General features: G+C 49.0%; 1 protein-coding gene across 1 annotated transcript; it reads right to left on the bottom strand.

Moving 5' to 3' along the window:
- Window positions 1-9,784: 9,784 nt before the first annotated feature.
- Window positions 9,785-19,528, bottom strand: LOC138803509 (proprotein convertase subtilisin/kexin type 9-like). Its single transcript, XM_069987619.1, has 10 exons — window positions 19,370-19,528; window positions 19,024-19,165; window positions 16,585-16,781; window positions 15,777-15,960; window positions 15,273-15,446; window positions 14,866-15,014; window positions 13,835-14,003; window positions 12,262-12,324; window positions 12,117-12,181; window positions 9,785-9,985 (listed from the first exon to the last, which is right to left on the bottom strand). Exons 1-10 carry the CDS (start codon window positions 19,526-19,528, stop codon window positions 9,785-9,787), a joined length of 1,503 nt encoding a protein of 500 aa, XP_069843720.1.
- Window positions 19,529-26,316: the final 6,788 nt, after the last annotated feature.

The raw sequence follows: 26,316 nt of genomic DNA, 5'->3' as shown, positions 1-26,316 counted from the left end.
GTATGCCCATGCATCTCACCAAGAGCCCTTCAGGGCATCTCCCTCTACCCATTCATAGATAACAAGGTGAAGCTCTCACACCATAAATTCAGTAGCAGAGCTGGGGTCCAACCCCAAGTCTGCCTCTCAGTCCTGTGTTTCCTTCACTTTATGTCTGAAAAGGAAGCACAGGGTTTGAGGGCAAAATGGAGAGCAGTGCCATGGAGCGGCATAGGGTCTCAGACTCGTAAGCAGACCCTGACTCTAAGCTGACGCTCAGGCAAACATTACCATTTTCCGTGTACACGTGGGCCATCCTGGTGGTCACTCCTCAGTTATTGTGGGCTCCTGACCTGCCAGGCTCCCCATGATGCCAGGAGGCATGGTGGGGAGACCTCGACTCAGGGAATACAACTGGCCTGTTTTCATTCCCTTTTAAGAGACATAGATTTAATTGATTAGATGTGGACATATAGAACACAGATAAGGGACTTGGTGTAGAAAATCTCTCCCTTCATTTTCACAATAACCTTAATTTCTTGTTCTTTGCCTCAGGGATCAGAATTTCCCATGATGACTAATGAATTAAGAAATGGCCTTGATGATGTTGACCCTTAGAAGTCTGTGCCTAGATCCTCACAACACTGGGTGCTTAGCACCTCAAGAAACCAGAACCTCATCCTCAAAGCCCTTAGAGGAACCTGGAGAGCTGGAAAGTGTGACTCTGGAGGGCCATGTGCTCTGAAGGAAAGCTTTCTTTGGAGCCTAGAGGGTGGGAAGATGTTGGTAGACAAACTCCAGCAAGTGGACCCGAGTCCCGCATGTGGATTGACACTTGTGAGGAGACCAAGGAAACAGAGCTGCTGCCAAGCTCGTGTCCCATGAGCACCCAAGAGAGGCGTAAGCGGTGGCTTTGTCCTCATTGCCACAAGAGAAACTCCTTTATTTTTATATTTTATGGGAGAAAGATGACCTGCCTTTTGGTGTGTGGGGAAAATTTTAATGTTCCTGTAATATTGAGTAGGAATATCCCATTTAAAATGATGTAAAGATATGAGGAAAAAATCCTTTTCACTGTAAAGTAGTGGCTGAAGAATTGTGTTTGCATGGACCTTTGTATTTAATATGTTTCTCTCTCTCCATATACGTTGCCCATGGGTCTGGTTGAGATCTGGGCTTAGGCTTGAACCTTGAGGAAAAGCTATCAGGATCAAAATTGGAATGTTAACTTTACTCTTGAAGGTATTTTCTGTAAACCCCATCCCAGAAAACCACACAGACACACCTACGATCAGGAGAACCAGTTTATTGCCAGCTGATGCTGACAAGGCCCCCTCTCCCATGGGAGAGCAAAAAATGGAGCCTGTCCTTTGTTAAGGGCCAAATTTATAGTCAGGAGTAAAGGGTTTGGAAGTCCTCTGCATGAGCTAAAGATGAATGCTCTGAATTCTAAAGATGGCACAAAGTTGGGGTGGGGCAAGGTAACTGTAACAGTTACAGTTAGATGACAGGAAATATAAAAGACCTCTCTATAATAACCATAACTATCAATGGACTCAATCCACCAATCAAAAGAAAAAGAACAGTGGTGCTGTGGCTCAAATGGTAGAGTGCTAGCCTTGAGCTAAAGAGCTGAGGAACAACGCCCAGGCCCAGAGTTCAAGCCCCATGACTGACAAAAAAAAAAGAAAAAAGAAAACAAGAACTGCAGATTGGATCAGAAAACAAGATCCATCAATTTGCTGTCTTCAAGGGACCTACCTAACAACCAAAGATAAAAGCAAACTCCAAGTGAAGGGATGGAGAAAGATCTACCGTGCAAATGCCTCCAGAAAGAAGGCAGGTGCTGCCATTATGATATCTGATAAAATAAACTTTACACTTAAATCACTAGGAAAAGACAAAGAAGGTCACTATATATAATACAGGGAACAATCCAAGAAGAACACATCACCATTGTCAATCTATACACCTCAAACAGTGCTGCACCCAAATATGTTAAGCAAATACTCTCCAATTTATAGGAAATGATGGATCCAAATACAATAATACTAGTAGACTTAAATACTCCACTCTCACCAAAGGACAGGACCACCAACCAAAGAACTGGCAAATAAGTCTCTGAATTAAATAAACATATCTCAAACAGACTTAACTGACATATACCGAGTTTTCTGCCCAACAATAACTCAGTACACATTCTTCTCAGCAGCCCATGGAACTTTTTCTAAAATAGATCATATCTTAGTTCATACAAAGAATTTTAGCAAATACAAGAAGATCAACATAATCCCCTGTATTTTATCTGACCATAGTGGAATCAAACTAGTTCTCAATAACCAGGAATTCAGTAGAAAAAACTCAAACACATGGAAATTAAATAGCACACTGCTGAGCAACACATGGGTCCCAGAAGAAATTAAAAAGTTCCTACAATTCAATGCAAATGAAGACACATCACAAAGAAACCTATGGGACACAGCGAAAGCAGTCCTGAGGGGCAAGTTTATTGCTCTGTGTGCACATCAAGAAAACAGAGACAGACCAAATAAACAATTTCATGATGCAACTAAAACTGCTACAGACACAAGAAAAACTTGAACCTAAGGTCACTAGACGGGCAAGATAACCAAAATAAGAGCTGAAATTAATGAGACAGAGACTAAGAAAAGTGTTAATAAAATTAATAAAACCAAAACCCGGTTTATTAAAAGAAAAACAAGAAAATTGATGGACCACTGGCAAGATTAACTAAAAAAAGAAGAGACCCAAATCAATAAGATCAAAGATGTCACAGGAAAAATTACAACAAACATCCAAGACATCCAAACAATAATAAAGAAATATTTCCAGACTCTATACTCACAAAGGAAGGAAAACCTAGCAGAAATGGATGAATTCTTAGAGAAATACAAATTGCCCAAACTGAACCAAGAAGAAATAAATCAATTAAATACGCCAATAACCTACAACAAGATAGAGGAAGCAATCAGAAATCTTCCAACAAGGAAAAGCCAAGGACCAGATGGATTCACTACGGAATTCTACTAGACCTTTAAAGAGGAGCTAATACTCATAATCCTCAAGCTCTTCAGAGAAATAGAAGCAGAGGGAATAATCCCGAACTCATACTATGAAGCCAATATCACACTCATTCCCAAACCAGGCAAAGACCCAACAAAAAATAGAATTACAGACCAATCTCTTTGGTGAACATTTTCAAAGCTCCAAAATAAAATTCTAGCCAACAGAATCCAGAAACATACCAAAAAAATCATACATTATGACCAAGTAGGCTTCATCCCAGAGATGCAGGGATGGTTTAACATACATAAGTCAATAAACATAATCCATCACATCAACAGATCCAAGGTCAAGAACTACATGATTATCTCCATTGACACGGAAAAGGCTTTTGATAAAATCCAACATTCATTCGTGTTAAAATCTCTGGAAAAAATTGGAATAGAAGAAACATTCCTTAAAACAATAAAAGCTTTATATGACAGACCAACAGCCAATATCATACTTAATGGGGAAAACTACAAACAGTTCCCCTAAAAACAGGAACAAGGCAAGGATGCCCACTCCCTCCACTCCTATTTAATATAGTTCTGGAGTCCTTAGCCAGAGCAATAAGGCAGGAAAAAGACATTAAAGGGATCTGCACAGGAGAGGAAGAATTAAACTATCTCTTTTTGCAGATGACATGATTTTATACTTTAACGATCCCAAAGGCTCCATCCCCAAACTCTTAGAGCTTATAAACCACTTTGGCAAAGTAGCAGGATACAAAACTAACTCACAAAAATCAGGTGCCTTTCTGTACACCAACAATGTATAAGTAGAAAGGGAAATCAAGGAAACAACCCCATGCACAATAAACTCAAAACACAAAAAAGAAAGTGTCTAAGAATTAAACTAACCAAAGATGTAAAGGATCTATTTCATGAAAAGTATAAAAGCCCAAATAAAGGAATCATAGAGGATACCAGAAATGAAAAGATCTCCCATGTTCCTGGATAGGCAGAATTAACATAGTGAAAATGCCATACTGCCAAAATTGATATACAGGTTCAATGCAATCACCATTAAAATCCCAATGACATACTTTACTGAAATAGAGAAAACAGTCCAAATGGTCATATGGAACAACAAAAGACCTAGAATAGCCAAAGCAATTCTAGGCAACAGAAACAATGAAGGAGAGATCACGATACCGGATTTCAAGCTCTACTACAGAGCCATAATAATAAAGACAGCTTGGTACTGGTACAAAAAGAGACCCGAAGACCAATGGAACAGACTAGAGGACACAGAAATAAAGCCGCATATGTACAGTCAGTTGATATTTGACAAATGAGCCAAAGACATACAGTGGAAGAATCATAACCTCTTCAATTACTGGTGCTGGGAAAACTCCGTGGCCACATGCAGAAAAATGAAATTGGACCCTAGCCTATTACCATGCACTACCACAAACTCAAAATGTATTAAAGACCTTAACATCAAACTGATACTCTGAAACTACTGCAGGACAGAGTAGGAGAGACACTTGAACTTAAAGGAACAGGCAGAAACTTCCTGAACAGACTCCTAGGGTCACAACAGATAGGAGAGAGACTGGACAAATGGGACTACCTTAAAATAAAGTTTCTGCACAGATAAAGAAATAACAACCAAACTAGAAAAACAGCCAACTCATTTGGAAAAAATATTTACCAGCAAAATATCAGACAAGGGTCTAATATCCATTATATACAGGGAACTCAAGAAACTAACCCCTCACAAATCTAACAAACCAATCATGAAATGGGCAAGGGAACTAAAGAGAGACTTCTCAGAAGAAGAGCTAAAAATGGCAAAGAACAACAGGAACCAGGATACAAAGACATATGCACCTCCATGTTTATTGCAGCACTGTTCACAATAGCCAAGATTTAGAAACATCCCAGATGCCCACTACTAATGAGTGAATCCAAAAATTGTGGTACCTATGTACAATGGAATATTACATAGACATTAGAAAGGACAAAATAATGGTATTTGCAGGGAAATGGATGGAACTAGAACAGATTATTTTGAGCGAAGTAATCCAAGAACAAAGAGACAAATAGCACATGGTCTTCCTGATATGTGGCTGCTAAAGCCAAAATACAAGAAGATATGGCAAAGTAACAGGACTCAAGAAACAAAGGACAGCCACCCATTTTGTTATAGCTTTGCTAAATGGCTCCATGTTCTAGACCATATAGATGGTAGATATAAGCATGCAACAGAGGGAAGCCAAGAGGAGGAATAGAATAAGTAGGAACAACCTACACTAAGCAAAAGGAAAGAAATGTAAACATCCCCTGAAAAAATAACTTGTATTGTCAACCTTCAGAGAAGTCACAAACTGTATAGACCATGATCATGACAATTTGCCTTGTGAAAGTTAAAATGTGTTTGTGACTCTAAGTATCACTATTCCACAACACTGTGAAATATGTGACATTTATGTAATCCCCTCATCTCAATTAAAAAAAAAAAGTGAGAGAAGGCATGGGTTAAGAAAAATGGGTTACAATGTTGTCCGACACTTTGTACTCATATACTGTTTTGTAGAATGGGAATTTCTTTGTAAAACTACTTAAAGATCATTTTACAAAGTTACAGTTAGGTAGCATTCTCCTGATGGGGCTGGTTCAGAGGCCCAGGGCGGTAGGGAAGGAGTGGACGCAGACCTTTCCTGTGTTGTGTACCTTTTGTGTGTTGAATGGCTCAGTTTCAGCCCTCGTTCAGCTTTAGATGCATGCTCTGCCATATTTCCCACTCACTGTGTGCAGAGCTTGGGAGCCTTGGGAAGTGCCAGATTACCACTGTCAGCCAGAGTTCCCAAGGCAAAGAGACCCAACCAGCCCCAAATTGCCTTTCTGGTTTTTTTACATCTGTGGGGTCACAGGACATAGGTGACAATTTCCCTGCTGTGCACTTAGAATAGCCCTTAGAATAGGAGACAGTGGGTCCCCTGCAAAAGTCCCTTGTGGTCCATGGGCTCTAGTTTAATTGTGTAAGCCCACACCCAGGAGATGGAAGACTAGCATTGAAGAGAACTATACCTCCAAAGCACACAGATGAGTGAAGGATTTGGTGTGGGTCCAATGTTCTTATATTTTTGAATGTGACATTCTAAAGTTGATTTTGAATTCCTGAAGGCTCCATGCTCTCTACTATATCCCTCCGATCCCCGCCACTTCTCTGCACACTCATTTTTGCTGAAAGATTATGTGAGACCATGCATTGAAATGCTGGTGATGGTATGTGTTGGGATATAGTTGCCAGCAACTGCACTCAGGAGCCCAAATTCAGGAGTGAAATGGACACTTCTAGTCCCTTATTTCCTACGGAAATGATGATGCCCTCCACCCCTGTACCTGCCGTCTATCCGCTTGGGAAGCTACATCAGGATCCCTGTCCACTCTACGCTTTGATTCATTGTTATGTTGTTGCTGCATTGAGCATCATTTCTGCTTTACCAGCAACCACCCCATTTCCTGTGGCTGCAGTCAACAAACCTGCTGAGGACTGTTTTTAATGTCTTACCACAAAGTGACAATTGTGACAGGCTTGCCTTGGAAGAGTTGTCATTGTTAATGCCAATTTTTGGATGACGTTTTTATAATCTTTCACAAAGTCTGCAAATCAAGCAGGAATTGCACAACATACTCCAGAAGCGCCCTGAGTCCAGGCTGTTCGAGGGACCTGCAGGTACCCTGGGACAGATGAGCAAGCACCCTGTGAGCAGCTTGCCCACAGCTCTCCTGGCAGACTGGTGTGGCCACTGACAAAAGTTGAAAGACCTAGAGCACGAGCCATCAGGCACATGTGGCTCACCTTTCCCTCCCTGCTGACATGGAGGCCTGTGCAGAACTCTGAGCTTCTGAACCAGCAGACTGGAATTTCCCTCTCTGTTTATAAAAGTCCAAAAGAAAGTCGTAAACTAAGGAGGAATCTTAATTCTAAGCTTGGTTCATGTGAACAAGAGAGCTTAGCTTGTAAGAGCATAAAATAAAATTTCCAAACATGAGTGAGTTAGTCTCACAGACATTTTTTTCCGAATACCACAATAGGTGCATGTGGGGAGCCAGATCACAAGGGTCTGAGGACCGGCCCTAGGTGGCGCAATGCTCCCTTCCCACACTGCTCTGGCTGGTGGTCAGGGCCATTCTGCAGTAAGGATCTGTGGGTGTCCTGGTCCCTCTGAGATCTTTCCTCTACCCGGGACTCCTTTGTAAAGGTCAAGCAAAGATGCCAAACTCAGGCTAATCGTCTATAGACATCCTCCTGAAACGTTGGCTCTCCCAAGGAGTTCACTACCCAGTAAAAATCGTGTCTCCCCCATGGCCTGCTCCTATAAAGTCTTCCTTCTGTTCTCATTCCTTGTGTCCTGGGTTGCTCACATGAGTCTCTCCGTAGTGTTATTCGAGATCTTTCTTTCCCTGCAGGCCAGGCCCTTCCTCCTGACTCATGGTGGCCAAGTCTCTGTAGGAAGCTATTTAGGCACAGGTATCAGGCCACCTGGCTTGGGGTCAGTTCTGGGCCTCCAAGAACAAGCAAGCACAGCTGACACTGGACCTGGAAGTAGAGATCTCACATTGGAGCCATGATTACCCCTTGACTATTGAGCACTTCCCACCTTTGGCTCTGAATTTTCAGAAGAGAAGTTGAGAGGAGTTTTGCACCATCATTTATACATTGATTGATTAGAGGTAGACATTGTCTAAAAACAGTGACACTTGCCAACACTCGCTAGAGATAGGAGTTCCTACGCTGAATGGGATAACTATATCTTGTAAAAAGGATAAAGACAACTTGTGCTACATGTATTCTATAAGGAGGCCTAGCAGAAGGGTTCTTCCAAACTACATAGAACCCACTGCCCAATAATAACTCAATGCCAGCTGAAATGAGTAGAATGAGTTCTGTAAGGCGTCCCTTACACAGCAGTAGATAATTGTAGGGATTGTATTTCCCCAGCCTCTCCCAAACTTTTCTCACCTGTAGTCTCCCAAGAGCCAGAAACTTTCCTTTCCTCTAACTGGAAAGCTCTTAACTCATATGGCTCTAGATCTGGGGCAGAAACCTGCCTGAGAGTGCCACCTACTGCCAGAAGAGGTCACTGCAGGCTAAAATAGAAGACATCCAGGAAGTTAGGTTTATCATGATTAGTCCTTGTTCTTCTCTGGGATCTTGTGGACCTGGCAGATACCATCCCACCATTGGCAGGGGACTTGTGCTGCAGTGTGGCACCAAGAGTAACTTCATGCCAGCATGATGGTTGGAAAGCTAGTCACATGCCAAGCTTGGTTCAAGTCAAGAACCATAATCATGCAGGGACCCTGACTCAGAAGCATCTGCAGGTTTGTGAGCAGCAGTGCCATGACCATTCCCTGTGCTAGGCCCAGTGCTCTTGATGGGGCCTGGAATGGGAAAAGGGTTGGGAACTTGGGCTAGGAAGAGGCACCACAATTGGTGGCTTCATATCGACATTCACTGTGCTCCTGTAAGATGAGCACCAGAGGGAGTTCCTGGTCTCCCTGCCAGTCCCAGCGGAGCCAAGCACTCTCCTTGTCACTCAAATATAACTAAAAATAAAAATGGTTACCAAAGCTAGAGTAAATATCAAGTCACAAAAGCAAAACAGGTCAGAAAATTGGTTTGCTATAAAAGGGCAACAGAAAACAGGGTGCCAATGGCTCATGCTTCTAATCCTAGCTACTCAAGAGGCTGAGATCTGAGGATCTCAGTTCCAGTCTAGGCAGAAAGGTCTGTGAGACTCATATCTTTACTCAACTAGCTGGAACTAGAGCTGTGGCTCAAGGGGTAGAGTACGAGCCTTGAGTAAAAAAAAAAGGCTCAAGAACAGTGCTCAAGCCCTGAGTTCAAGCCCCAGAACTGACACACAAAGCCAACAAAGACCCAAAGAATAGACAAGTGTTGGTACATTCTGATATTTATTCACATGTGGGCAGCTGATCCTTATACATGCCACGTGCACCCTAACATATTCCCCCAGACACCAGGAGTGAGACCACCACAGGAGAAGGCCCATGCCCCCAGGGACAAGCCCTAGAGCAAGTAGGCTCTGGCTGCCTTCACACCTTGTTCCCTGCAGAAATAAGGTGCCCAACCTGCCACCTCCCTTTATATCACCTCACTTCCCACTGTATGCCTGGCAGGCCCTCCCCTCTCTGGCCCTGTATCTTGCTCCATAAAGCATGGGTAACCAGTGCATATACTGTAGGGCAGAACAGGGATCAGGAGAAGTAGGGATGGGGATATGATCTGTCAGCCTCTACTGCAGGTGCTCCCAGTCGGAGACATAGCTGGAGGTGGAGTAGAGCAAGGAGAAACTGAGGCATGGCCCTATGGTCACCTGGGACACGCTTGTCCTAGACGGGGTGGCCCTCTCAATCAGTAATTCCTAAGGAGTTTCTACAAAGTGAGAAGACCATGAGGGGTCCCCAGCCCCAGTCACCCTCATTTGTTCCTGCTAACACTGGCTCCTTTCAATCCAAGTGCCTCCTGCAGACCCGTGTCAACTCCTGGAGGCAAATGCACATGAAAGGTGACTTTGCTCATAAGTCTGCCAGGAACCACGCTTGCTGTCAAACCACCCTTCCTTGCTCCTAATGGGGGCCCATTCTGTAACTCTGGCAGAGAAGGGCACTCAGGTGGGAACAAGTTCTCTCAGGGCAAGAGTCTCCACCCCAGTCCTGCCCTGGTTAGCACCACCTGGCAGGTTGAGGTCTTTCCATCCACTCTATGCTTGTCCTGAAGGTTGGATGCGGCAGCAGATGGCGATGACTATTACAAACTCCTTACTGGTCCTTCCTGTTTCATCAGGATCCTGGTGCTTCGCCACACACGTATAGTCCACAGGGAAAGCTCCCAGGGTGACTGAGTTCTCAGGATGGGCATTGCAGCTGGTCAGGGTCCAGCCTGCATCACAGCTCACGGTGACCTGCCAGAGTCCAGGGAAGACAAGTAAGGCCAGGTCCAGCATGCATGGTCAGGTCTCTAAGCCACCTGCTACACTGTCCCTCCCAGCAACCCTCAGTGGGGACCAAACTGTGAACACCTGGCTTGGTTCTGCCGCTCACACTCCAAAGGGACTGTGTTCAACGCTGCCCAGCACTCCCTCAGGGTGCTTCAACCCCAGCCTACCAGGACACTGGGGTCCAGACAGACATCTTAACAAACCAAAGCCCCTCCCACTTCCCAGTTCCCTATAAGCCACCCCTCCCACAGCCTTCCCCACCCAGTGATGGCAACTCCATCCCCCAAGCAGCTCCACAAGACCTTGCAACAGCCCTCCACTCCTCCTTGCAGCTCATCCCAGACCAGAGCCACCACCCTCAGGTCCCAAACTCCTCCTGCCATGGCCTCTAGAGGCTAGCTCTCAGACTCCAAGAGTCCAAGTGTGACCTGCCCTCCCTTCAGAGATCTTCCTTCTTCCTCCAAACTTCCATGGTTGCTCAGCCATTCCAGCCCTGAACAACTCCCACTCGGTGTGTTAAGTGCACAGGTGTTAATGTGTGTGTGTGTGTGTGTGTGTGTGTGTGTGTGTGTGTGTGTGTGTGTGTGTGTAAGAGAGAGAGAGAGAGAAAGAGAGACAGTGAGAGGGAGGGAAAGAAAGAGAAAGAGACAAAGACAGAGAGACACAGAGAGAGACAGAGAGAGAGCACCAATCCTGGGGTTAGAAATCTAGACTTAAGCCACAGCTCCACTTCTGGCTTCTTGAGGCTGTTAATTGGAGGTAAGAGTTTCTTAGACTTTCCTGCCTTGGCAGGCTTTGAACCCCAATCCTCAGATCTCGGCTCCCTGAGTAGCTCGACATACAGGTATGAGTACAGACTACTGGGTTGCTTTTTTTTTTAAGGTAATGCTGGGGTATGAATTCATGAATGCTAAGCAGGCTCTCTAGCACTTGAGTCACAACTCTGGCCCTTTCTTCTATAGTTCTTTGCATTCCTCCTATTTATGCTACTTACAGAGAGCAAGAGAGAGGCAGATAGACAGAGACAGAGAGACAGAGACAGAGCAACAGAGAGACAGAGAGACAGGGACAGAGAGAGAGAGAAAGTGTGTGTGTGTGTGTGTGTGTGTGAGAGAGAGAGAGAGAGAGAGAGAGAGAGAGAGAGAGAGAGAGAGAGAGAGAGAAAGTGCCAGCTGCTAGTCCAGTTGTACCAGCATACCCAGCTTAATTGTTTAGATATTATTTCTTTACATTTTGTCCAGGTGGGTCTCAAACTGAGATCCTACTTCTTCCTGAAAAGTAGCAGGTATAACAAGCACAGCATTACATTACTTTTTGAGACTCAGCAATGCATTTCTTGTTTCTTTGTCTCTCTGTCTCTCTCTGTCTTTCTGTTTCCCTCTGTCTCTGTCTCTCTCTCTGTCTCTCTGTCTCTCTCTGTCTCTGTCCCTCCCTCTTGCTCTTTCTCTGTCTCTGTGTGTCTGTGTGTCTGTGTGTCTGTGTCTCTCTCTCTGTCTCTCTCTCTGTCTCTCTATCTCTCTGTCTCTGTCTCTCTCTCTGTCTCTGTCTCTCTCTGTCTCTCTGTCTCTGTCTCTGTCTCTGTCTCCGTCTCTCTCTGTCTCTCTCTCTGTCTGTCTCTGTCTGTCTGTCTGTCTGTCTGTCTGTCTGTCTGTCTCTCTCTCTCTTTCTCTCTCTCTCTCTCTCTCTCTCCCTCTCTCTCTCTCTCTCTCTGCCAATCCTGGGGCTTGAATTTAGGGCCTGGGCACTGTCCTTGAGCTTCTTTTGCTCAAGACTCTACCACTTGAGCAACATCACCACTTTTGGCTTTTTCTGTTTACGATGTACTGAGAAAATTGAAACCAGAGCTTCGTGTGTGCGAGGCAAGCACTCTACCACTGAGCCACATTCTCAGCCCAGCACTGCATTTCTTTATGCCCTGTTCATGTGTGCTATCCTTAAAGTGGGACAGGGCACCTGGAGAGCAACCTTACCAATCTGGACAGAAACAAATTCAAGCCACAACACTCACACACACATACACACAGCACAGGTGAATAGATCCTCCACTGTGCACTGACCACCCCAAGAGGATACAGCCCAGCCATCGCCAACCCACCTCCCACAACCTTAACCCTTCACCTTCTCCAAGGGGCTTAAAGGCCTGTACTTCTTCGTTGTACACTGCAGGCCCGGAGCATGGCAGCAGGAGGCATGGACACTGGCCTCCTTGTGTCCCGCGCACCGTCTGGGCAGATTAGTACCTCTCTTAGGTGTGGTATGTGGGAAGACACCAAGATTCTCCACCTCCCAATGGGAGCTGCAGCCTGGAACAGAAGAGGGCCAGCTCACACCCTGGGATGCCGGACACCCTTTCCCTCAATCACACACTTTATTTTTAGGATCCAAACCCAGGGAAACCCAAGAGCAGCTCTGAGTAGAAGAGACATTGCCTGAGCAGCAGGACTTTTGGCTTAGCTCTGACTTGTAGGAACTTGGGAGAGCAGCTCAACTGCTCTGAGCCATAGTTTCCTGGGAATCACATGGTCTCCTCTCCACCAAAGAAGGGGAGCCCTGGGACAGGATCCCCAGGCCAGAAATGTTCAGCTACTTCTCACCACAACCCCCTCCCACCTCAGGTCCCTTCCCCATCCATCACCAGCTAGAAGATCAGCCTGAGCTTGGATCTGTGGGCTTGGAAATCAGGGGCACCTGGCTGTAAAATTCTGAATGGCTTGCTGGAATTCATCAAGGCTCAGTTTCCCTATTTGCGAAAACAGCCAGAGCAATACCATGGACCCACAGAATTCCTGCTTAGCTGAAGCAGAACATGCCAGGGAATTCCCCGAACTGCCCATGCAGGACCCGGGCTCTGCCCACATTAGGGTTATGGTAGCCAGGACCAGAGCCCCTCTCCCGGCTGTGTGGCTTTAAGAAATGAATTCAGCCACTTTACCTGCAAATGGAACTTGGCATGGCCTACGCAGTGAGTGCCTGTGGTTCTGCAGCTTTGCCAAAGGCCAGGCTTCCTGCCAGGCCAGCAGCCACATGGAGCTCTTGTCCTGGACAAGGCTCTAGACACTGGGCTCATCTGATTGCTGAGAATTCTAATCCAGCCAGCTTTTAACCTCACCTGACCCTTACTATTCCAGAGCCTTTAGTCTCCCCTGTGCTTAGCTGTCCAAGATCAGCTCCTGACTTAGTGATTCAAGATAATTCCTAGAGCCCCTTAAGCCCCACCTGGTACCAAGCACCTTCGGAGCATGGCTGTAGCCCAAGATCCACAGTGCCTAGCTTTTCAGTGCAGCCCTAATCCATGACTTCCAGACACTTTCCTGGGCAAGTTTTGACAGAAGGTCCTTAGCCCAAAGAAAGGACTTCAGAGTGATGGCCGATAACCGTGGTCACCAGAAAGCATACTGTCCCAGGATTAGAGCTGAGCATTCACGATGAGGACACTAGGGCTCAAGGCTGAGAAGGAACTTGCCAGCTACTGAGTGGCAGTTGGAATCAACCTGAGCTGTGCCCCACTTCTGACAGGCCTGAACTATGGCTCCCCACCACACAGCTGGTAAACAGCTCCCAGTGCCCAAGCCGGAGCCCATCTGCCATCCCTCTCATCGCTGCCACTGAGGCAGGGGAGGAAGAGAGAGGTAAACAGAGAGAGAGGTGAACCTACCCAAGGCCACATGGCATGCAAGTTGCACATCTGGCTTAGCTATGACTCCTGAGGCTCCTAAATCTGCTGCTCACACTCATGGGGACCAAGTGTGGGACAAGGCTCCTGACCAGCAGGAGGTAGTGCCTCTGACTCATCCTGGCGGGACCAGCCCCTACCTGTGAGGACTTGGTCAGGATCCGGGCAGTGGGTGTAGGTCTTCAGCCCCACCAAGGCTGGAGCAGCTGTGTGGACGCTGCAGTTGGCTCGGGGGAGCAGGCAGCATCTGGCCACCGCAGAAACCTGACTATCTCCAAATGCCAGGCAAACGGGTCTGTTTCCTAGGATCTGAGAGTCCAAGAGAGGAATGGGAACTTGTTGTGAAGAGGTTTGGGAATGGGGAATCTGGTCTGAGAGGGACCCAGTCTGCAATTTCTGGTTCCTGAGTCCTCAGCACTGGTTGAGCCCAGGCAGGCTCTGGTGCCATGTGCAGCTCAGATGAATCTTCCCAACACTGACAATGGCTTCCAAGTGGAGACAAGGTGACCTGAGACAGCAGCACAGGACCTACGGGCTCCCTGACGCACCAGGCCTCGCCTGAGAAACCTCCCTAACATTGACTTCTGCACAGAAATGTTCACCCACCTCACCTTCATGGCCCCCTACCCTTCCCAGGGCCACCTAGGGTCTGGAAACTCCATCAGCTACTTTTGCACCTTTGAAATTCTCAGCTCACAGAGCCTCTGTCATCCCAACCTGAGGGTCCTGGTTGTGGATGTTCTTGGTTGGCAAGGAGAAGGAAGGGGTGTGTCAGTACTGGGACTTGAACTCAGGGCCTAGGTGCTGTCCCTCAGCTTTATTATTCAAGCCTGGCACTCTACCAGCAGAGCTGCAACTCCCCTTCACGCTTAATTTGCGGTAAGAACCACATGACATTTCCTGAATGGGCTGCCTTTTGAACCACGATCCTCAGAACTAAGCCTCCTGAGACATTACAACAACAGGCATGAGAAAAAAACACCCAGGACAGAGATGGCTTTAGGCAAGGCAGAGAGCCGAAGCCACCGCTGTCCTTTCCCTCCTGTGCCCATGAGGGTGCTGTCTGTCCTGAGTCCCCCAGGAGCACCTGGCCCTGCCCAGGCCTTTGAAGTCGAGACAGGGATTTTAATCCAGAGGACAGAGGACTGGGCACACAGAGTGTGCAGCTCACCCCCACACGCTCGCCCTGCCGCTTCCCACTCTGGGAGAAACTGGAGCAGCCCAGCAGCTCCTCCTCTGGGTCACAGTGAGCCTCAGCAGCATGTGTGAGCCTGAGGCCCCTGGGTTCTGACCACACAGTCCTGCAGAACATCTGTTCACCTGCAACAAGAACAGGATAAGGAGGCTCTTGGGGAGCACCAGGAGACGGCAGAAAAAGGTTCAACCCGAGGAGAGGGAGAGAAACTAAGACACCACATGAAACTTTGAGGTAAAACTATAGAGTTACAACAATGCCCTGGAGCCTGGAGTCCTATCTGAGGAGGACAGTCCTTCTGTCAACCAGGTTGGGGACTGTCACCATCTCATGGGCCTCTCACAGCCCAGGTTGGCCTCTGCCTACCCACCTGCCCTGCTCACCTGTGTCCTGGGTGCTTGGGGGCAGTGCAGCCACCAGGTTGGGGGTGTTGACTCGCTGTTCTACAGGGAACCAGGTGTCATCGATAGCATTGCTGATAGCGTAGTGGAGCAGCCTCTGCCTCAGCTCAGCCACAGTGAGGTTTGGCTGGGCAGTGAGCATCAGGGCTGCAATGCCTGATGGAGGAGGGAGAGGTCAGACAAGGTGATGGCCTGTCCTAGCTGGGAACTCCTTTTAGGACACAAATGCACACACATACACATCTTGTGATCTTCCCAAAATGAAGCCACCTGCAATCCCTTGCTTAGTGAAAGATTGTCCTTGGAACTGGCCATTGTGTTCACCAGGTGAACTCCTGTTTAACCTCCAAACCCCAGCGATGCAAAGCGCACCATCACCATCAGGTCTGCCCATTGGGTCCTCCTGCGCAGAGCCTGGCATATAGAGGATCTGGCCAAAGGGGCCACTGGAATCCTGGTGGCCAGGACAGTGGTGTAATGACTCACCAGCCACATAGGCAGCGGCCTGCGCGGTCCCACTCTTTCTTACATAACAAATGGTACAGTCTTTGTCAGCACTGACAATGCTTTTCCCAGGAGCAAAGATGTCCACACAGGATCCATAGTTGGTCCCCAGAGGTCCCAGGGTGAAATGCTGGTCCAGGAAATTGACAGCTCCAACAGTGATGACCTGGAATGTGGCAAGGAGCTGAGGAAAAGGCTTCAGGGGCAGACTTATTGACTCCTATACTACCTGTTTAAGCCCCATGCACATGTCCCCTTCTGAGGAAAATCTGGCTCATGAGCACAGCTGATTCCATGTCCAGTTCTGGGACTTCCACAGGATATAGACAGTGCTCCCCATGCTTAATGTACATAATAGGGAGACAAATACTAAACATATAATGTTGTCATCAAGAAGGCAGAGTGCTGTGGGGCAACCCCTAATCAGCCAGGCTGGGTACAGGTGGTTTTAAGTTCAGCATCTCTGTAGGCCTGTTGGGCCAGTCTCAGGGGAAGAGAGAGAGAAGCAGCTGCCACACATTTCAGGGCCCAGAAATCGGGGAAGTGGGACAGGTGTCCTCCTCCTGGTACTGCCAGACAAGCTCCACACAAGGCAGGGGCTCTGCAAATGTCAGTCAGGAGGGGAGGCATGGTGGAGGATTCCATGCGGGAGGGGGGGCGGGGGTAATGTAGGGATGTGTTTTACAGGAAGGGCAGGACTAGCCCCAACCCTTGTCACACTGGGGGTGGAGGCTGGGCCTCTGACAACCTGCAAGGCAGGACATGAGCAGGAAGCCCTGCTGGCACCTACCTCAGGAGACGACGCTGGAGAGTAGGCACAGGCATTGCTCTGAAAGTTGCCCGCAGCGGCCACCAGCACTGCTCCAGCCCTTGCCAAGCGCTTGCAGGCATTGTTGATGCTCTGACTGTACCCACTCACCAGGGGCAGCAGCACTACCATGCGCTTGGAGGGATTGGAGACCAGCTTTTTCCAAAGAAACTCCAAGCCTGAGAGAACATAGATGACTGAGAACAAGATGACTGCCTGGAGAGGGACATGCTTCCTTCCAACCCCTTCCCTCCAAAAAAGCAGTGATGACCCTATGTTGGGTCAAATGCATCTAAGTACTAATACATACACACACACACACACACACACACACACACACACACACACACACACTCCATGGCTAACATTTACATCAATTGCTCTTCATTTTAATGACTTTTGTTAAGGTAGTAAGCCTTGCTCAATCACATGATGGTTCAGAAGAAGGAATTCTGCCTCCATAAACCTACTGGTTCAAGACTGCAGTCAGCTGCTGCAGGCATCAGTAGCCTGCCTGGCCTGCCCTGCAGATTGCAGGCTCACCAGCCAAGTAAAAAGACCACTCCTTAAATCACCGCCCCTCTTCCTTTCTTCTTTCTTTCTTTCTTTTTTTTTTCCTTCTTTCTTTCTTTCTCTCTCTCTCACACACACACAGAAACACATACATACACACGTGTCCCATGTGTGCACATGGAAGCCATTAATTGCAACTGCAGCTTCAAACCAGCCAATATCAAGGACTTCCCTTGCTTGCCTCTCTAGATGCCTTGTTTAAAAGATGCTCACACAACCTGTTCTTACACTTTTACAGGAAACGGCTATTGAGGTAGAAGCCTGGCATTCTGAGAATGAAGGCAGACTTCACAAACACTCACCACACTCTAGGCCTGGTTCCAGTGTCTCGCAGAGCTCTGGATCCACAGGAACCTGAGCCTGTCCTGGCTGCCTGATGCCAGCTGGCAACCCCATTTGTAAAACAGGCACAGGTATTCTGGGTGTCTCCAGGGTTCCAGGAGCAGCTGATTGCCATGCTAGGAGGATGGGGCTCCCTCTGGCCACACAGCATGGCCTGGAGACCTGGGTTCTAATCCCCCCTCCACCTTAGAAACCTGCTGAAAACAACCCCATAGGCTTAGCTGCTGCTGTTACATGGTGTAACTGGACATACCCCTCGGCCACTCCTGGATCTGGGCCTCGGTGGCCAAGGGAGGAGTTGGAATCTTACTGCCACATGCCTAGAGGACAGCTGCTGACGAGGGAGGGGGAGTGGGCATGGCAGTGGGGGTGACAAGGGCAGTCACAGCTGTAGTTATTAGACCGCTACGCTGTGCAAAGCTCTGTGCTCAGTCACACCTCATTTCAGTCACTGTGCACAGAGGAACTGCTGATTGTGGTGGAGGTGACAGCTCCTCTGTGTGAGCCCTGCTCTGGCCAGTTGATGCCATGACTTAGACTCCAAAGACGGGCTGCTCTTCCCTGTGCCAGGCCCAGCATCAAAGCCTTCCCTCCACTCATCACCTTTGGGAATCAAAGGTCAAGGCCAAGGTCAATCAGCAGAGGCATGAGACCGGCACAGGGGTCACTGTGATGAGCCAGGGTCTCTTGATCCCTGCCTGCAATGGAACACAAAGCTGGAGCCTCTGTGAATAAGATTTGGGGCAGTGTGTACCTCTGGACTCCATGCAGTTGAGCATCTGACAAGGGGCCTGGGCTCTTGGGGAAGGTGAGTCAGCCGCCACCTAGTATCTTCTCTGTGAGCCAGTATCTTCTCTGTGAGCCTGGACAAGTCGCCCTCTCTAGCTGGTTTCACTAACTGTTAATGGATGTCACCTGCCAGCCCCAGGTGTGGCGTACAGAGCCCTTGGCTCAGCCCTTGGCCACCGCAGCTCTGTGCAGAGCTCCCTCCTTGTTCCCTGTCCATGGCCACGACAGGCCTGGCTCTCAGCAGGACCTCTCAGACCCGGGCCCCACCTCTCCTCTCCATGCAGTGGATGAAGAAACCTGGGACAGTCTGGACAATGGGTTGCCGGTTCCTCCACCAAGTCTGCTCAGCCAAGGTGACACATGGAGCCAAACTAAGAGAAATGAGCCCCACCATGACTGGAGGGGAAACTGGCTTCCTTTCTGTCTCCTCAGGGTCTGTGGAGATCTAAACCCACATGACAAATGACACAGAATTCTGCAAGCACAGAGCACATGGAATGGAGAAGGAGCATGGAACTTGGGCTGGGTCTCTGCTCCCTTGAGCCCTCAGTCTCTCCACCTGCACTGGCAGCCTTGAGGGTTCTGCCGCTCCTCCAATGGTACTCTGTGACAGAGGCTACCATGCCCTCTTGGGTCTGGAGACATTGCTCCTCCCTGGCTGAAGCCCCTCCCCGCATGGCCAGATGGAAAGACAACAGAATGGGAGCTGCCACTCACCCATGACGATGCCGCTGACGGTGCCCTTCCCTTGGCAGTTGAGCACACGCAGGCTGTGTATCTTGATGTCCTTGGCCACGCCAACACTCTGGCCATTGACCAGAGATGCCAGGTGAGTGCCATGGCTTTCACAATTGTCCTCCTGCTCCACCAACACAAGGACCAGATGAGAAAGCCATCTACCCCATGATTTCCCAATAGACCCCGGATGGACTGCAATGCCCACCCTCCCTGCCTACAGCTGAGGACTGGGGATGGACGGTGATGGCTGGGGACGGTGGCCATGGTGCTCCAGGTCTGGTGGTCCTCATCTTCCTCTGGGATGGGCTGGGGAAGGATGGCTCACCTGTGTCCTGGGTGCACTGGTGCTCTGCCACTCCTCCTCAGGCACTCTCTCAAAGTTAGAGATGTTGATCCTGCCCTCAATTTCCATGTGATTAGGCTGGATGCCAGTCCCCAAGAGATACACCTCCACGGGGTTGTCCCTCTCTTCCCACAGTGACATTTGTGCGAGATGAGGAAAAGGAGAACCAGAAGGATGATGTTATTGGTGGTCATGTGTATCAATGATGGCATGCTCTGCTTACCAATTATGGACACTGTTTCAAGGACTGTACATGAACTTAATCTTCGAAAAGTCCTCCCACTACCTCCTATTGGGAATATTTTACTGACCAGGCCAGTGAGACAAGAGATGTACAAGCCGTTATGTTGAAAACAAACTTTACAACTTTGATGGGGTGGGGATGACTGGGTGGAGGACGGGATGGGGAAGTATGGGAAGGGATGGGGAGGGGAAACAAAGGAGGGGGCTATAATGCTTGATAAGAAATGTACTCATTATCTTGCCCATGTAATTATAACCCCTCTGTACGGTATTTTCACAATAAAAATAAGAGATAGGAAACTGTCCAAAACCATGTAGGTGGGCAATTTGAGAGAATCAGGAAACTCCCCAATAGCATGCTGCCTGGGTCTTGTTATCAACTCAAATGGCCCAGCTCCACCTTGAGCTCTGTCATTGGCTGGGAGCAGCCCAGGAGGAAGGGCCTCAGTGACCTGCTCTTACTACTGGTTCTCTTGAGGCAGGATTACAGCAGCACAAGCTCTATGGTTTTCCTGCTGACCAACTCGAACTACAGTTAGTGAAACCAGAAATAGAAGGTAAAATGATCAGCCATGCCACACTCCCTCTGAAGCTTCTGAATAACAAGCCTCCATGACCTTGTCCTCTTTTTTATGCTGGTTGCTGGCTTTCCGAGATTTCAAGCCACCTCACTCCAAGTTCTACCCATCTCCACAGAACCTCCTCCTCTAATCTTCATTCTCTTAAAAGGTTTAGGTTTGAGGATAACAAACAGGCTGGTCACCTGTACTCTTGGTCTCTCTATTAATGAAGGACAGCACCAATACTCCCAGCCTACATTATAGCTGACCATATGGTACTTCCTCTATCCTGTCCCAGCCCAACAGCTTCTAAATGGACTCTTCTAGCCAAGCCCTTGAGAAGACTCTAGAAGACTCTACCCACTCCTCCAGGGAGGGACAAGGTCATCATGGGCATCCCTAGGGGGCAGGAAACAGATTGTCTACTCCAAACCTGCAGGAGAGGTGGTCAATAGTGGCCCCAGAACAGATCCTTTTTGACCTAGCTGGAGGCTAGTGGTGTAGCTCAGTGGTAACCTCATAAATGTGAGGCCCTGGATTCCAATTCCAGTACCACCACCAGACCTTTTCTGGATAAGAGATCTTTCCAGTGAAAGATCATCCAGGATGAACCAATGGTGCTAAATTCAATTTCAAGTAGACTCACACAAGAAGGAAGGGAATGCTCGGCATAGTGGCTCACATCAATAATACCTGCTATCTGTGAGTCAGAGACCAGTGCATCAAGGTACAAGGCCACCCCAGGCAAACAGTTCACAAGACCTCATCTCAACCAATAGCTAGATGCAGTAGCACAAGCCTGTCATCCCAGTTACTAAGCAACCAAACCAAGGTGGATTGTGGCATAGGTCTCATATTTCTGGTATAAACATGAGAACTTATCTGAAAATAACTACTATGTAAATGGCTCAACTGGTAAAGGACCTGCGTCCCAAGCAGGAGGCCCAGAGTATACACTCCAAGACTGTAAAGGAGGGAAAAAAATGAATAAAGTTGACTATCAGTGTCTCAAGCCTCTTATCTACTTGGGAAGGTGAGATCTAGGACATTAAAGGTGTGAAGCCAGCCTGGGCAGACAAGTCCTCTAGACTCCATCTCTGATTATCTAGCAAAGTCATTTCCAGGCATCTGTGTCAGGCTTGTCTAACACTACAGGGTCCAGTCAGAACCTCTGATCCTCTCCCACGTAGGTGCCCTTAATGCCTTCTTCAGCTCTGTGACACTGGGACTCCACTCCCATACACCCCCCATACAGTTATTTTCCTAGTCTCCTCCTCTGCCTCTCTCTGCACAGACAGAAGGAAATGTGGGCAGAGAGGCTTGGAGGCCGGGGGAGACCAGAGACTAGATGGGGGAAGCTCTGGAGATCTGGTCTTATTTTGAGGACTGAAAGCTATAGAGATTAGAGACTGTAAGTCACAGTCAAGTCCAGCCTCCTCCTCGGGAAAGAGTGGCCTGCTGGAGAGAAGATGAGAGAAGGAATTATGAAGGTGGTTATTCAGGCATCAGGGGCTCAGGCCTGTAATCCTAGCTACTCAGGAAGCTGAGATCTGAGGGTGGCAGTTCAAAACCTACCCTACAGAAAAGTCTGTGAGGTTGTTATCTCTAATTAACCAGCAAAAAGTTGGAAGTAGATGTGTGACTCACCTGGTAGAACACTACCTTTGAGCTGAAAAAAGATGAAGGGATATCACACAGGCCCTGAGTTCAAGGCCCCAAATTTTACAAAATTCAGGTACAATAAGAATCTTGTACACTGAGTACCAGCAGGGGGCGCAGTCCGAAGTGGGGTTTGGAGAGGACAGAGAGAAAACAGGCAGGGGGCCAGGTGCCAGGACAGGGAGGAGATGTGGGCCATGGCAGCTGTGGTCTTACTGCTGTGGTTGAAGCTATGAGACTGGTTCCACTCAGGAGAAATCCGCCGCAGGTTTCACAGGATGCTCCGAATCTGGTTCCGGTGACGGAAAATCAGATGAGGGGTCCACAGGAGGCTCTGTGCAAAGGCAAAGGAATCCTCCTCGATGAACTTCACCCGCTTCAGACTCAAGACCTGCGGATAATAAGAACACAGGATCTTAATTTCATGAGTCACTTAACCAGCAGCACCCAGCACTTGCCGCACCTGATCCCACCAGTGCCCCCAGCATTGCCCACCCATACTCCCCCTCCCATGGACCTGAAGACAAACCAGGGTCCTCACTGCTCTTCTAGGCTTGGGAGTGGAGGAAGCTGGGACCAGTGCCCCCACAACTGGTAGCTGAGCCCACATGAGTGGCAGGAAGGATTCAGCTTGCACATCTCATCTGGGAGCCATACAGTGCCAGTTTTAGGCAGGCTGGACAGTGGGGGAAGTCCCTTGGGCCAGGACTCCATGTGCACATCATGATGTCAGCACTGGCCATCCTGGGTGTTCACTCCCTTCCCCTGTATTTCCTTCTTTAGACCACAGTGTTATGAACCCTAATGGTGGCAACTGGGTGCTGAGCCAATGCAGAAGTTGGAGGATATGGGAGAGGGTAGAGACACCAGAAAGAATTGAGGACACAGTGTGTGTGTGTGTGTGTGTGTGTGTGTGTGTGTGTGTGTGTGTGTGTGTGTGTATGTGTGTGTGTGTTCATCCCTCTCTCTGCTCTGGAGCATACCCCACTTGCACACCCTCCTGGGCTCTCCCTAACCTTTCTGTCACCTTAGCTGCGGGCACAGGCTGCAATGCACCAACACAAAGACAATGGCCAGGTGAGCCAGAAGCTAGGGGTCCAGCTCTACCCTCTGAGACCATGTGGGGCCTCTGCACTGAGATCCCTCCTGCTTTGATGAGGGTGAATGGACAAAGTACTATTAGGGTAATTGGCCAGGTTAACAAAGAAGCTGCTTGAGGAGGCTGGCATCACTGGCATCACTGAACTAGAGATGCACCAGTACTCAATAAGTGTCTGCAGTCTCCTGAGTGTCCACCAGAGGGTGAGTGCAGGCCTTTCCCCAGCAGAGGGAAGTGCATGCCTGAGCAGGGACTCACCAGGTCCAGTGCGCTCACTTTGTCAGATTTCATCAGGATGCCAGGAAAGAGGTCTTTGAAGACATGCAGCACTTGGAACATGAAGCCCCGCCTGGCAGCCTGCCTCTGCAGGCGGTGGACAATACTCTCCATCTGCTGTCTCTCAGATTCCTTGAACACTACCAGGTATGTGTTAGGCACCTTCCAGTCAATCTGGCCCCAAGGGAGGAAAAGGAGCATGAGGACATCAAAAGAAAGACCCCGTCCCTGTCTAAAGATCAACTTAGAGCCAAAGAGATCCAGGGCATAGAGAGACTACAGATACCAGCTGACTCGGTGAGGCTTAAACCTCCCCACAACACACAGAAAGCCCCACTGACATCACCCACAACACATCCACAAAATTCTAAAACAGGCATCCATTTCCTAGGGAAACTGTAGGTCACCCTCAGCAACAGTCCCCTGGGGGAGCGCACCGATGTGCTCTCCAAGCCCTAGACAGATCTGGTCACCCCTGCAGCTTTGTCTAAAAGCCATCGCTCCTAGTCAACCCAGTGTCCCAACCTCCTTCCCAGTCTAACACATCTCCATTTCTCCTCACCAGAAGCAGCCCAAGAAGCCTCACAGACTTCAGAGCCAGGAAAATATGGATCTGAGCTCTACCACACCCAACAGTTATTGGCCAGGAGCAAGCCACTTAACCATCCTGTACCTCAGAGTCTCTATATTCCAGAGACTGCTCTATCCACATCACACCACGTCCAGGGAATCAGAGCAAGGCCGCTTCCACAGGGAGAGAAGAGGCTCTGTGGGCCGTGGTTTCTCATTACTGTAATGGAAGGATAGGTTGAAATGATTTTCTACATGTAAAACACAAAGAAGTCCTCATTCTGGGCCAGTGTGGCCTCTCTATGAGTGAAGGGACTGCTGTGTACCGTCCATATGGTACCTGCTCTACCCTGTCCCAGTCCAACAGCTCCTAATGGGCCCATCTCAGCCAATAGGTAGACATTGTAGTGGGCACCTACCATCCCAGCTCCACTGACCTTAAAGGAGAAATAGCCAGAACAAGATAGAGGCAGTAGATTGGATCCAAGCACATCCTATGCATGTATGTAAATCCCACAATGAAACCCCTTTAGACAACTCATGTATGCTAATAAGACATTGAGAGCACCAAGGGGCTGGAGGGATGCTCAGTGGTGGATGTCTGCCTAGCAAGGGCGATGCCCTCAGTTCCAATCCCAACACACTTCACACATGCATTCTAAATCTGACTCCACCAAAGTGCTCATGGGATGAACATGTGGACCTGAGGAACTTCCTGGAACAAACTCCCACAGGGATGAACACCCTCTGCTACCTGGTCCCGGTGGCTTTCCAGCCTCTGCTCGTGCACCTCTTAGGATAGGACACTCAGCCTTGTACAATAGATATGGGGGGGGCGACAGAGAATGGGCAGTGATGACTGGAAATGCCCTCTTTATGATCTATCTACTTATTTTAATTAATTTTTTGAGACACAGTCTTGCTTTGAAGCCAGGTTGGCCTCAAACTCACAGTCGTCTTGCCTCAGCCTTCCTAACACTGGAATGACTGGAGTGCACCATGCTTAGCTCATGGCTTATTATCTGCACCACAGCCCCACAAGATTCCGGGAAAGGTGTCAAGAGACCCAGTGAATAAGGCAAAAGTGCTCTGAAGCAGATCAAGGGCCTGGCAGCCTGTGGCCCAGCACAGGCCCCTTGGGTCTCTCCACTCCATCCCAGAGGCCGAGCAAGCAAGTCAGGTGTGGCTAGGAGGAGACAGCAGCTGCCTGACTGTGACAACCATCTCTCTGGGCCCTTCCAAGCTGTGATCTACCAGTCTCCTTCCCTCCTTCATCCCCTCTGAGCAGCCAGACACATCACCAGTACCTGAGTACACCATGCCTACTGCTGGCACCCACCCCGACCACCGTGGGACCGCAGCCAGACCTCAGGCAGGTGGTCTGAGTGCAATACAAGCCCTAGCCCCACCCCACCGCTCCCCCGACCCTCTGCCTCCAGGTACAGCCATGCACTGCTGCCAGTCCTGGCAGATTCTGCTAACCTATCTCCCCATCTGGTGCCTAAGGTTCCCGCACCACGCTAAGCAAGTGGCCAAATGAAGGAAAGGCTCTCTGGTATCTTCGCTTTAGATTTTCCCTTACACTGGGGAAACTGAGGACAGAAAAGAAAGGACATCCACGCGGCTCCTCACTACCCCCCCTTCCCTGCACCTCAGAACTCCAGTATATGATGGTTGGGGGCTCATGCTGGTTCTCCAATGATAAGGTGAGCCCCAAGCTCTCCCTGTCTCTGTCCAGCTGCTCCTGGGCTCTGGAACTCCCAGGACTCAGCAGCAGCAGGAGCAGCCACCACAGCCTCCCAGAGCCTTCGGTGCCCATGGGGCAGGAGGAGAGATGTGCACCTGGCACTGACGCCCAGATCCAGGACCCGTGAAGGGACAAGCACATGGCCACGCAGGGCAGCCGGGCTGTCTGGCTCACGGTGTGGGGCCCGCCTGCAGCCCAGTGTCTCCCAGTCGGGGGAAAGAGACCTAGGTGCCGAGGGCTGTACACCTGGAACCCAGGACGGTCCCATCTGATTAAATACTAGTGGAGCCCACCCCCTTCCACACACACCCGCAGGCCTGGAGCATGCGGTTTCAGTCTCATCCTGCCCTCCACACTCTGTCAGATGGCCCTTGCCCAAGGAACCAGTGGGCGGGTTTTGAAAAAAAGTCCCAAATCCTAATGGAACTGGACAAGAGTCCTGCCCTCAGGTCTCTGTCTCTCACCTTGAGTTGTCACCGTCCCCTCAGGGTTCCCTCGACTGTGAGGTGAGTGACTCTGCTCAGTCTCATGGAGGAGTCCTCACTTCCCACCCATCTCCTCCCAGCACTCTAAACTTAGACTGGATCCCTCTCTGGCCTCCCCCTCTTCCTTCTGTGCCCTGCATCCCAACCCCATCTAGGCCTCCACAAAGAGGGATAGCCTGGATTCTCAGTTCCAGTCTACAGCAGCTAGATCTTAGAATCTGGGAAGATGACCCACAGATGCAGTCACATCTCAGTGTTGCAAGCAACTGAGTTTGTAAAGATTTCTTAGC

This window comes from Dipodomys merriami, unplaced genomic scaffold (assembly GCF_024711535.1).
Source record: "Dipodomys merriami isolate MVZ:Mamm:240054 unplaced genomic scaffold, mDipMer1.0.p SCAF_34, whole genome shotgun sequence".
NCBI lineage: Eukaryota > Metazoa > Chordata > Mammalia > Rodentia > Heteromyidae > Dipodomys > Dipodomys merriami.
Note: the sequence above shows the minus strand (reverse complement) of the source record. Positions and strands in the feature narration are given on the sequence as shown.

Bases quoted from the DNA above. Each gene is read 5' to 3' on its own strand.
- LOC138803509 (XM_069987619.1), bottom strand. From the start codon at position 19,528: ATGTCACTGTGGGAAGAGAGGGACAACCCCGTGGAGGTGTATCTCTTG. The intron at 15,961-16,584 runs GTAGGTGCCAGC...GCCACATTCCAG, and splicing joins CTCCAGCGTCGTCTCCTGAG to GTCATCACTGTTGGAGCTGT. The intron at 15,015-15,272 runs GTGAGCAGGGCA...TTCTTGTTGCAG, and splicing joins CCCAAGCACCCAGGACACAG to GTGAACAGATGTTCTGCAGG.